This window comes from Aethalodelphis obliquidens, unplaced genomic scaffold, assembly GCF_003676395.1.
Source record: "Aethalodelphis obliquidens isolate GAN/ISIS:26980383/991018 unplaced genomic scaffold, ASM367639v1 scaffold5, whole genome shotgun sequence".
NCBI classification, from domain to species: Eukaryota; Metazoa; Chordata; class Mammalia; order Artiodactyla; family Delphinidae; genus Aethalodelphis; species Aethalodelphis obliquidens.
Window position 1 is genome coordinate 44,594,289 of NW_020837949.1, and position 12,072 is coordinate 44,606,360.

The 12,072-nt window shown below is 41.8% G+C and overlaps 1 protein-coding gene across 1 annotated transcript in view; it reads right to left on the reverse strand.

Moving 5' to 3' along the window:
* Positions 1-3,338: 3,338 nt before the first annotated feature.
* The window catches only part of PPP1R17 (protein phosphatase 1 regulatory subunit 17), a 12,013-nt gene continuing 3,279 nt past the window's right edge, over positions 3,339-12,072 (reverse strand). Inside the window, exons 2-4 of the mRNA XM_027101315.1 lie at positions 11,049-11,201; positions 9,593-9,745; positions 3,339-3,409 (exon numbers count right to left, since the gene is read on the reverse strand). Of these exons, the coding sequence (XP_026957116.1) occupies positions 3,339-3,409; positions 9,593-9,745; positions 11,049-11,201 (377 nt within the window). The remainder of the gene's footprint in view (positions 3,410-9,592; positions 9,746-11,048; positions 11,202-12,072) is intronic.

Here is a 12,072-nt window from a genome sequence, read left to right on the forward strand (position 1 = left end):
GGATTTTTCCAGGACAGACCACATTTCAAATACTGCATTGTTTTCCCTGTAAATACACTTATCTGGGGAGAGTCTCCTGCCCTGATTTTTGGGGGTCAGGAATTACGGGCATTATTGTGTTCTGAACTTCTGTGAAGATGATACCTTAAGGCTAGTTCAAAGGCAATCCCGCGTCCAGGAGACCAGGAGGAGGAGATTTTCAGTCCATCTATTTTCTCTGCATTCATTCACTGCCTTGGGGAGTTTTCTGAGTAAGTCTTCCACACTTAGAAATTACAAGTGACAAGGGAGTCTCATTTACACAAGATGACACAGAGTCTACACAATCCATCATGTAACTAGGAAACGCAAGTGCTCGATCAACCTATTTTCACAACCACATGTCATCTAAGTCTATCCTTGTTTTAAGAAAACAATGTGGACGACACAGGCTTGGGAGGCCTGCAATTCATTTAATTGCATTTAAAAGGAAACGCTGCTTGAGTCCTTTCCCAGCACCGGCTCTGGCCTCTCCAGGTGATAATTAAGCATTAGAAGCTGGCGGTGTGATCTCAGGCAGCAGCTTTTAAGGAGGATCTGGATTTAAATGAAGCCACCAGTGCTACGTGCAGCTAAGAGTCTCATGTCTAGCGCCTCCTCTTCTCAGGCAGCCTGGGCTTGGGGTAGATGCCATCAGAATGAACAGATGGCCAACCGATTTGCCAGTTCTGTTGGGATGCCTTTAGTTGGGGCCTTCTTTCTGAATGGACTACCATGTAATGCTCTTTAGTTTCTTAATATGATGATTATTTAGTTGGAGGGAAGTTATTCACAATGTATTGAAAACTACTTTAATCCGAATGTAATCCTAATCATTAAATGTCTAATTTACCTGCCTAGAAAAGGGCTACATGCGTCAAGGGAGGTGAGGGAGACTTGGCTTCAATCCAAATCGCCCAGTGACATCCAGCGTTGGTTAGATATTCTGACTGGCTTTGTCCCTCACCATTTCTGTGAGTGCTTCTTTGAGGCTGGGAGAATTACAAAGATTGTCTTCCTGGAAAGAGGAGGGCTGGTCTTTCAGTTAAGGCTATGCAAGTGACTCCCTACTTGAAGTATTTCTTCAGAGGCTCTGATTCAATTCCACATAATTGCTACTGATTTAATACCCAGGCAATGGGGATTTGGCAATAGAAAAGGCACAGTCCTCACTCTGAAAATGTCTTAAAATAATCCTGTTACAGACGAACAAGGCTTTTAAGCTTACTACACCCTTTGCTTTATATTATCTCATTTAATTCTCAGACTGTGAAGGCAAGGTGGGGATTACTAACCTCATTTTCAAGATAAAGAAACAGACTCAGAGAAATCCAGGGACTTGCTCAGTGTTGCACAGTTGGGGCAAGAACCCGAGACCTTTGTCTCTTCAACAGCCCGTCTACTCTCCACCCCACCCCAGGAATCAGAAATGAGGAGAGCTTTTCTGAGCACCTGCGAGTTTATTGAGAACAACCAGTGGGCATGGCTGCAGGTACACCATGCTTGTACGGCAAAGCTGATAGAATGAGAGTTCATCTGTATTTTCTTACTAAGAATCCCTTGGTGGTGAGGTAATCCTGTCTTCCACATACGTGTAATTGCATTTGGCTTCTTAAAGACTTTATGGTGGCCAATTTCACCACTTAGGCTTCAACCAGCAGCCTGGCCACAATCTTTCTCCCCTCTTCCCAAAGCTGTGATTGGGGCCACCGCTAGTAAAAGTGGAGTGGGATCAAAGAGGGAGAGATCATTAGGGACGCAAAGCATGGGTCTTCAACAGAGGTTCCAAACTCCAACGTGAAGGCTGGAGGGTGAAGTCAGTGGGTGAAATACGCCGGGGGCGGGGGGGGGGGCAGATGGAGCGCTGGAGAATGCATATTTCTCCTAAAAGGGCATCTGGTACTCAGTGCCCGTTGATGGTCGCCACGCTTCTAAATCAGGCTCAGGTTGCCAGACCTTGAGATGGTTTCTCAAGAGAATCTGGAAATCTAGGATTTTATGTAAATTCTCCTGACTAGATTATTAAATATTAATGTTGCTTCAAACATTTTTAAACCTCTGTGGGTCAAAAACAAACAAAACAGTCCTTGAGTCTCTTTTGCAACCTCTTCTCTTTATAAGTGTAATATAGGGTATTTATAAGTGTAAAATAGGGTATTTTTAGGAGAAATGCACCCAGACATAGCGATGCGTCTTATTACCAGAAGCATCTTTATTACTAGCAGGGTCCTGTATCTTTTCCACATTTGTGAGAAGGACAGAAAGACAGAAGGGATTAACAAACTATTGGAGTCAGGGTGTATACAGAGCTTCCAAATTATCACTTAGGCAGGATCTGTTTGAATATCCACCTTTATATCTTTGAACGACAGCTTTCGTTTTTCCCCATGTCCATCACCTGATAGATGAGGCCCTCATGCAAAACCTTCTCATGGCACTCACAGACGGCAGGCTGGGGCAGGGGTCGTACACAGACTCCTGCTCACTAGCTAATGTCACATCTTTCCCTCACATCCATGAAAGCATATTGGGGTCTAAATAAGCGAGATTGCTAAAAGTAGAGGAATGGTCTTCCATTGATCTTAATTAAGTTTTTAAAAAGTAAATTCATTACAAACATCGGTATTATACCTATCATTAGTAATGGTCATTTGTGACACAACTCACAAAATTTCAGGACAACATAGTTAAGAAACATTTTAAAAAATAAATAGGGTATATTGCTAAGCTTCCCAGATAGACCAGCACCCTCTACCTGTGGTGTTTTCAGTCCAGGCATGGTTGGTTGGGTTGACTCCCCCAGCTCACATATTCGCTTTTAGAGTATCAGTTACAAGGGTCTTACTTAGGTATGTCACAAGAGACACTTGGACTCTTAAGAAAGGATAAAAGAGATAAAAGACCATGTTGTCCAAAGCAATCAGTGAGTTAGAACCCAAACATTCTCATTTCCCTAACTGGCAACAGGGAGCCCCACGTTATCCATGCTCTTTGCTCCACGAATGGATCCAGAAGATGCAGGCGCTGAGCACCAAAGCTTTCCCTGTTATCTCCCAAGTTAGGATGATCTGCTTCCTTTCCACTGCATCAGAAAATGAAAATGCAAGAAGTGGGAATAGAAACCAGATTCAAAAAAGAAGAGGAAGACAGAGAGGTGACTGGCAATCTGATATAGTATGCCTCCTGGGGAAAATGTGTCTGGATCTTAAAGGCGGACTATGACAAAATGAGAGCAGAAACAAGTCTATTTTTTCTAGGTTGCCATAGGGAACCAATCTAACCTATTTACAGGTGGTCTTAGGGGAAATATCTTTAAATAGCTATTTGTCACCATCTTTTTCATCATCTTCCATGATCACTTTGGGTCTCTCGTCCCTGAGCAGGGTCACACCTGCAAAACAAAGCACAGATCTGCAATTAAGTGCCTCTAATTAAAATATTAGACGACCTTACGGCATAGACAGTACACAGGAGCATGGCAACGCAGAAACGTTTTAATGTCTGCAAAGCTAAAGGTGCCAACAGAGAGAGGGAACTGAGGGGCCTTATTTGGCCTTCCCAGAGGAGCTGTGGCTCAGTGAGAACACCGTTATGGTTATAAGAGATGCTCAACCTAGGTGTCAGAGGCAACTCTCACCCCCTTCTCTACATTCTACATTTAAGCTTACAGCAGTAGGATGGAAGCATATGGATTTTGGAGTCTAACTGCTTTGGACCCAGTCTGCCACTCACTTAATCTCTGTTGGGCCAGATAGCACCTTCAGACCTAAGTTTTCTTGTATGTAAAATGAGGGCATTAATATTTATATAAAGGGTTATTGTGACAACTAAATGAGAAGTATGTAATAATTCTGAGCACAGTGCTACAGCCATGAGCAACTTAGTTCTTCCTTTCCTTTCACAATTTGCTAGTTTATTTTCCCTTTGAAAAGAACTGGTAAGCCTCATGAAGTCAAACTAAACATATTTTACTAACATCTGGGAAAATATTGAGCTGCGACTCTGAACACGCTGAATGTCAGTGCTGATAGATGATAAATTTTATGTGGTTTAGAACAAAACGAGAAAATAAGGAAAATGCAGTGAATTTTTTTCATACAGCTATATGGCTACAATTCTGTCCTTTATTTTGAGATGATTCTTTTTCTTATCTTGGGGATTAAAATATCCTTTCTTCTATGAAATTTTAGGGGTGTTAGATGGTTGTTTTGTCAGTATCCTTACTAGGAAAAATTCGAAGTTGCTATCCCTATGTTAGGCTCACAATATCTTGTTTTTAAAATTTACTAGTTGGTGGAATTCAGAAGCCTGAGCACCATTTTCTGGACTGATCAGCCCAGAAAAAACTATCCAAGGAGGTCTGGACGGTTCTGCTTATCCTGTGAATTGTGAAATCGGTTGTTTTAATAAAAGGAAAGGGAGCTGTGATTCAGGGCCAGTCCTCCATGGTTTCTGTCACCCCACTCCAGTCAGTCAGCTTTGTTTACCCACCTCTGCCTTGAATCACTCCCCACCCTTCTCAGAATCAGAGACCTTTCTGTTCATGAAGCATTTCATAAAGATCTAAACTTGAGGGAGGAAAGCTGTGCACCCCAAGAGGCCTTTCTACAACGCTGGAGTCCATTCAACAGTGGCAAATTGACGAATACTATGTGTTGAGCTTAATGACTATTCCTTTGATTCAGTCCCTCGTTGGTTCATATGGGTTCTTTACCAATTAGCTGATATTTATTGGAGGAGAAAAACAATTTCAAGAGTCTGGCTGAAAAAAAGGCTTTTGCATAAATCACTTATGAAGCAGAGTGGGAGATATTTTCTCTTATACCAGTTGCACAGAGGTTTGGATTTTAATTTAGAATTAAGGCTATCTTGATAGAAGAACACAGAGTTAGCTATGCTGAGCCCCCAAGCATACCATCCTTCCTTCCTTGATATTTCTTCACATTACACCAAATTTGGGTGGATTCAATGTGGACAGGAGCCTTTAAATTCCCAGATCCTAGTCAACTTTCTGGTTATTTTAAGTATCCTTGACACCTAGTTGTACAAGTATCTGGGCCAAGAAAAAAAAAAAAAAAATTCTGGGATTTCAGGGAAGGGAGGAGGCTGTTACATCATCAAGGTCAGCCCTTCCCAAAGTGGGCTAGGTTTCCACAGCGACACAGGAGATACTTTCAAGTGGAGGTGAACTAGTATATTAGTATACTATTATACAATTATATAATAGTATATAATATAATATATATACAATAATATATATTATATATATAATACATAATAATAGTATACTATTATATTAGTATAATTAAGCATTAGTATAATCAAGCATTCATTTTAATGTCTTATAATTTAAAAATATATGGTAGTTTATCAAAATCCTGATCTCATGGATATCATTGCTTAGGATGAGGCTTACATCAGCAGCATCTCTATGTCGTCACCGTGTGCTTATCCTTGACGCTTCATATCAGTGCCTTTGGTTATTCGAAGATGAACGAGATTTAACAAACACTCGTCTATCTGATTTAACCCAGTCTTGATCCTCACATTTTCCTGTATAAGCAGAGGTGTATTATTGGAGAAATGTGCTCTAGAGCCAGAAAGCTTTCCCTTCATTGGCCACTGAACTTGGAGCAGGTCACTTAACCTGTCTGAGCCTCAGTTTATGTGTCTGTAAAACGGGAGGAAACATAATTTGTATCTCCCACAGGGGGTGATCCCGCCAAGATAGATTTAGCCCAACATTCTTTTATGCTTCAATCACACCTTACATGAACCTCTGTTAAAGTACTTGACACGTTGTAGGAATCATTGGACAAGACATCGTCTCCTTACCAAACTATGAGATTCTCAAAGGATATCCTAACGTCTAGCACGGGACTTGGAATGTAGTAGGGATTTAGAAAAATGTCACTTCTTTCCCTTTCCCTCTCTATGTAGAAGAGTTTAGGGCACGTGGTTGCTTCTTAGAGCTTGATGTGTTTTTAAGGCCAAAGCTGTTAGTCCAAGGTCTCTAAAGGGTCAATTAGCCTTGCAGCAAGCTGTTTTAGGCCATGATCCCCGCCAGAGCACCATCTAAAGCCAGTCACCTGCATTACAGATGTGTGCAGATCTAAGGCAGCCAGAGCTAAGACACCACCCCTCCTGGTAAACCACACCAGAGAGAGCGCTCTATTCCCGGCAGGACAGAAGAGGTGTCACTTTCAAAGGACACATCAGGCTCCTTTCTACAAGTACCATATTGAGCTTTGACCTCGAAGTGTTCACAGGTCACAGGCCAATTTTTCAGGAAGTTTCTCTTCAATGCTTGCAGCCTCATTATTCATTACTTTCTCCAGTTCCTTTTGCCACAGACCTCAACTGAAGACTTCGCTTCCTCTTAAGCAGGTCTCGGCTACGCAGATCTGACCAATCCCAGACCAGTTCTCCCTGCCCTGCAGTTCCTTGGCCCTGGCAACTGTGGGTCACATTGAGAGCAAAGCTTGGGCTGGCAAGGAAGCCTGAGATGACTCCTCACTGCTCAGAGGAGTTGTCTGATGGTTGGAAGCTGTCAGAGAAGCTCATTAACCTCAGGGAATGAAGGTAGCTAGCTAGAGATTTAAAGAAGAGAGTGAATCCCTGTCCAGCCTTCACTTGCCAAGGGCTAATGATAGGAGATGTCTCCAGAGTGCATTTTCCCGTGAGTTCCTCTCAAGACCCTTATTAGAATCAGTGTGTCTCTCTGAACCTCTGCTGAAGGCTCCATTCTTATCAGCCTAACTAGCATTTCGATTACTGCCAAATCTTTAGATACTAAAAGGCTCTTCAAAAATAAAGTACTTCAGCTAATATGCTAATGAAAGCTAGAATCATAGAACACTATCTATAATTGCAAATACTTGCAACCCAAAGATTTGCTGATTCAATGAATTCCATAATGTATACAGGCCACTGCTCCAACTCTTGTGTACTTTGCACTGTTTGATAAACATTTTTTATTTGTCCGGGAAGCTGCTCTCTTAGGATGTCGATATTGGGACGTAAGCAGCCTCCATTCCCAGAGAAATAGAGCTTAACAGTTTAGGAAGTTCCTTGAATCAGCAGGGTTCTATGGAGAGGTAAAACACTGTGACTAGAAAAATTCTCACCTTTAGAAATGATTTAACTTATCTCAAAGAATATAAGGTTCTTGAGGACACGGGGAGGGGGAAGGGTAAGCTGGGACAAAGTGAGAGAGTGGCATGGACATATATACACTACCAAGCGTAAAATAGATAGCTAGTGGGAAGCAGCCTCATAGCACAGGGAGATCAGCTCGGTGCTTTGTGACCACCTAGAGGGGTGGGATAGGGAGGGTGGGAGCGAGATGCAAGAGGGAGGAGATATGGGGATATATGTATATGTATAGCTGATTCACTTTGTTATAAAGCAGAAACTAATACACTACTGTAAAGCAATTATACTCCAATAAAGATGTTAAAAAAAAGAAAAGAATATAAGTTTGAAAAGAGATAGAGGTGAGCTAACATTTATTGAGGACTTTCAACAAGCCAGGAACTGTGCCAGGTGCTTTATATACTTTATTTAATTGTGTTAACAACCTTGAGAGACAGATTTTATGGTTCTCCTTTCAGAGATGGATGAAATGAAGGAGGCTCTTATGGTCTGTTTCCCAAGGTCACAAAGCTAGAATGGAGCAGAACCAGAGATCAAATCTACACCTGTCTGATTCCAAAGCCCATGTTCAGTGCTGTGTACTAAGATAACTCTCTGACCGTCAGTATTTTTGTTCCTCTACTAAGTCTTCCCCTAGAAGGACTTCAGTAAAAACAAATACAAGAATGAGCATAAAATAATCAGTCTCCTAATGGAGAACTTGAAACTGCTAAATCATGATTGCCGAATGGAATATCTAATGAACAGATACTTATTGAGCACGGCTATAGAGGAGGGACTGGACCAGATATCAAGGTGAATACCAGCAACACAGGGCAATCCCAGGCCAATTCTCATGACTTCATTGAAAAAGTCTTTGATGTAAGTCAATTTAAATAACAACTATAACAACAGCAACAAAAACAATACGGATAATACTAAAAGAGAGGGCAAAGTCTTGGTACTTGCATGCCCAGCTCTAATACAGAGTTAATTCAGAATAAAAAAATATGTATTTTGGCCTTGGAGGGGTCTGTTGGCAGAGACTTTAAACTGGCTGAGTCTTAAAAGGTGACTAGAATTTGGACAGAGGCAGAGCTTGGAGGAAATGTGTGATGGGTTGAAGGATCAGTATAGGTAGGGATGCATGTAACCTATGAGAAACATGGCTGAGGCAGGTTCAGACCCTCCCAACTGGTCCTTGGTCCATTTCTCCAGACAAGTGCTTCCTCATGCTCCATTCCTCCTTGCCTGGCTCTTCTCAGAGGTCAGTAACCCTGTCTGCTCCCCTGACTGTCTTTCCATGATGTGTTCTGAGCCGTCTTTCAATTTTGTTATTAGATGCAATAATGGGAAAATACAGTTTTATAATAATGACTAAATCTCATCTCCTCCCAAGTGTCCCTTCTGGATTGCTAAAATGCTACCAGTCCAAACCATAGCATGGTGCAATGAAAAACTGCTCACAGATGAGACAGACCTGGACAGCAGCCCCAGCTCTGTCATGTAACAGTGTTTGAACGTGAGCATAATTTGACCCATTCATCAATCGTTCTAATCATCCCACCATCAATTAGCCAATCAGCCATCCATCCATCAGTTTCATCAACAGAAGACTTTAGAGTAGCTAAGTTACTTAAATTCTCTCTCAATTTCTTTATCTGTAAAGGGAGATAATAGATACTGTGTTATTCAGTTGATTTTTGAAAATCCACAAGACATGTAAACTCAGGAGCTAACGTTAAGTAGGGTTTCAATAAACATTAGCATATTTTCTCTTCTGCCATTCTCCCACCCCCAACTACTATATAAAACAAACACGCACTCCATCTTATACTCTAACCGTGATTGTGTATGTCTTTCTCCCCAACTTGTACATAAAATTCTCAGGGACAAGGCTATACCTCACACGCTGACTGCCCTGCCCTGTAACGTGGGGTTGTGCACATAGTTCAGCAAGAGTTTTTGGTTTGATTTGACACATATTAAGAGAGCTATCATTATTTCTGCAGCTCTCTTTCTCTCCCTTTCGCTCTCTCTTTCTCTTCTTTTGAGGATTTAGTAAATATATCCAGATGTCTTGGGAGACTCAGCTGTCAGCCATAGAATGCAAGATTCCTGGAAGACTGGGGAGGAGGGTATTTAAACTCTTTTCAAGGACCCACTGACATTTCTAGTTCATTGGCTCAGTGAATTCGACCAGTTCTGCTGAAGCATGAGTTATGCTCTGATCATCACCCAGCTCCAAGTCAGCCCCAGGGGAGCGGCCAAAGAAGGTAAGCCTGAAAGGCAGCAGTAAATGCTGTTCCTCCCCTGGGCCCTTCTTTGAGACACAGATTGCTGGGCCAGGACAAAGGCCGTGCCTCTGGCACGTCCAGATGTTAAGCCTGTTGACCTGTTTCCATCACCCCCTGAAAATGCCGTGCACCAGCTCTTTTACCTGCTGCAAAGGGGGACACGTGCAGGGCAGGTGTGTCTTTTCTCCGTGGCTTTTTCTGTTCCAGGTCAGTGTTATGAAGAGCTGGACTCATTTTGCCTTTTGGATGTCTCTCTTGGACATCGTATCTTTTAATTAAATGTTCTGAAAGCACACCTGCATAATTAGGGGAACAGAGGGAGAAACAGGGTCAAATACATGCATCTATATTTGCACATACACCTGGTGATGGTAGTCAGCAGATCTTTTCAAACATCTTAATAAAAGCAGTTTCTTTAAAATAAGAATTAGTATTTATTGAGGCTACACTAGAGAACATCATTTGTGCAAAGGATTTTACATGTCTGCTTTCATTTTAGCCTCACAAAACCCTGAGCAATTTAATATTACTACCACCATCCACTCGCTGAGGAAAGTGAGGCAAAGACATGTGCCTGAGGAATGGAGCCCAGGTCTGTCTGCTGTCAAAGTCCACCCGCATTAGAGCGATGGGGCCTTTGTTGTTCCGTAAGCCACGGGCTACACTCTTCACTGGCTTAATTAGTCCTCTACTTCCACCTACCTGCCTACTCTTCTCTCTTCTACGCGTGAAAGTTCTCTCCATCTGTAGAATGGAGAAAACTCTCTAAAAACAACCTCCTCTATAAAACTGTCCACAATTCACTGCCCACACTAAGCTCCCAGGGTCCTTATCTGAGGACCTCCGTTATGATGTTACTTCTTGCTGTATATTTTAGCTGTTTATGTGTTTCTCTTATTTCTTATAAAACTGAAAGAAAGTTCCTTTTCAGAATGCTCTGTGTTCTATTTGTTTTGTATTCCCCTGAGTGGGTTGTGAATAGAGAGGACACTAAATAAATGGCCTGGAGGGAAGGGGTAAAGGAAATAAGACAAAACAAAACGTTTGGAAACAAGAGAGTGTCACATGCCACACGCAGGGTTGTTATAGAGACGCGTTAGCTGTTCACCAGACTGTTTCGCTCTTCTGGGCACACAGCTGGGCTGCATTTCTCTGCCTCCCTTGCAGTCGGGTGAGGGTTGTGACGGAAGGAAGTGTGTGTGCCACTTGCAGGCTTGCCAGTCCTCCACTCTGTCTGCCCTGGGCCTGCTGGATGCCTACAGTGACTTTAGAAGCCGTGTAGTGTTGATGTCCATTGACTCAAGTCCCTGCGGGACTGTTTGAAGCACAGCCTGCCTCCCCCGTCCCCAACTTCCACTGATGAGGGAAAAGTAAACCTGTATTGTGTTATCCACTAATATTTTGGACCATATATATATATGGTATATATATATATATATGTTATAATGGCTGGCCTTATCGTAACTAAGACAAATGTAGAGATTGCAACAATGATTTAAAAACATCCAAATATTTAAGGAAAAAATTGTAAGACCAATGTGATCTAGAGGCGAGCAGTTCCCTTTTACAGATGTGCAAACTGACCTCACCGTCCGTTACCTGGTATGAAAGGTGGGATGTGCAGGGCCGGTGTATCTTTTCTCCTTGGTTTTTTCTGGTCTGACTCAACATTCAGAGTGACTTGTACATTTTTCCCTTTTCTTGGCTTCTTTTTGAGCTCACAGTCCTTAATAAACTGGTCTGAAAGGTCATCTGATTTTGACAAGATGCAAAGAAAAAAAGAATATTACATAAGTGTCCAGTCATGGACTGGTTGGATTCCAATTATACCTGATGATAGGAGTAGAAGTCGTTTGGTCTGAAAAAGAAAAGTATTTATTTATTGTGGCCTCTTCTACAGCGGACTTTACATGCATAAATCATGTAATAAAACTAGAATTCTGTAAAATTCCAAATGGAGAGAGCTTAAATGGGATGGATAATCAAGGCAAAGAGGAATTTTAAAATATAGTTAAGCAAGGCACAGAGTGGGTTTAAGTTACATTTCTGATGGGAGAACAGGTGTCAAATGCTCCTTCCCAATTTCCTTTGCTCAAGCCTTATTCTCTTTGGAGAGCCCAAGGGCCGGTACGGCGCCTTATGCCCTCCTTGGTCTTGTAGTTGGGTTCTCAGTCTGTTCCTCACTGCCTTCATTTCTATGACTGGCCAAGTCACACCAGTGATTCACACTTACACTTCAGCACTGCTCTTTTTAAAAAATGTTTATTTTATATTGGAGTATAGTTGATTTACAATGTTGTGTTAGTTTCAGCTGTCCAGCAAAGTGATTCAGTTATACATATACATATATCTATTCTTTTTCAGATTCTTTCCCCATATAGGTTATTACAGAGTAGTGAGTAGAGTTCCCTGTGCTATACAGTAGGTCCTTGTTGATTATCTATTTTATATATAGTAGTGTGTATATCAGCATTGGTCTTTACCCTGCCCCCTGGCTTTGCAATTCTCCTATTTGCCCATCCTAACCCCAGGTCCTCGCGTCTTCTTATTCATCTCTTTATTTTCCTCAGTCCCCTGCATTACCTCACCAGAGCTTTTTTTTTTTTTTTTTTTTTTTTTTTTT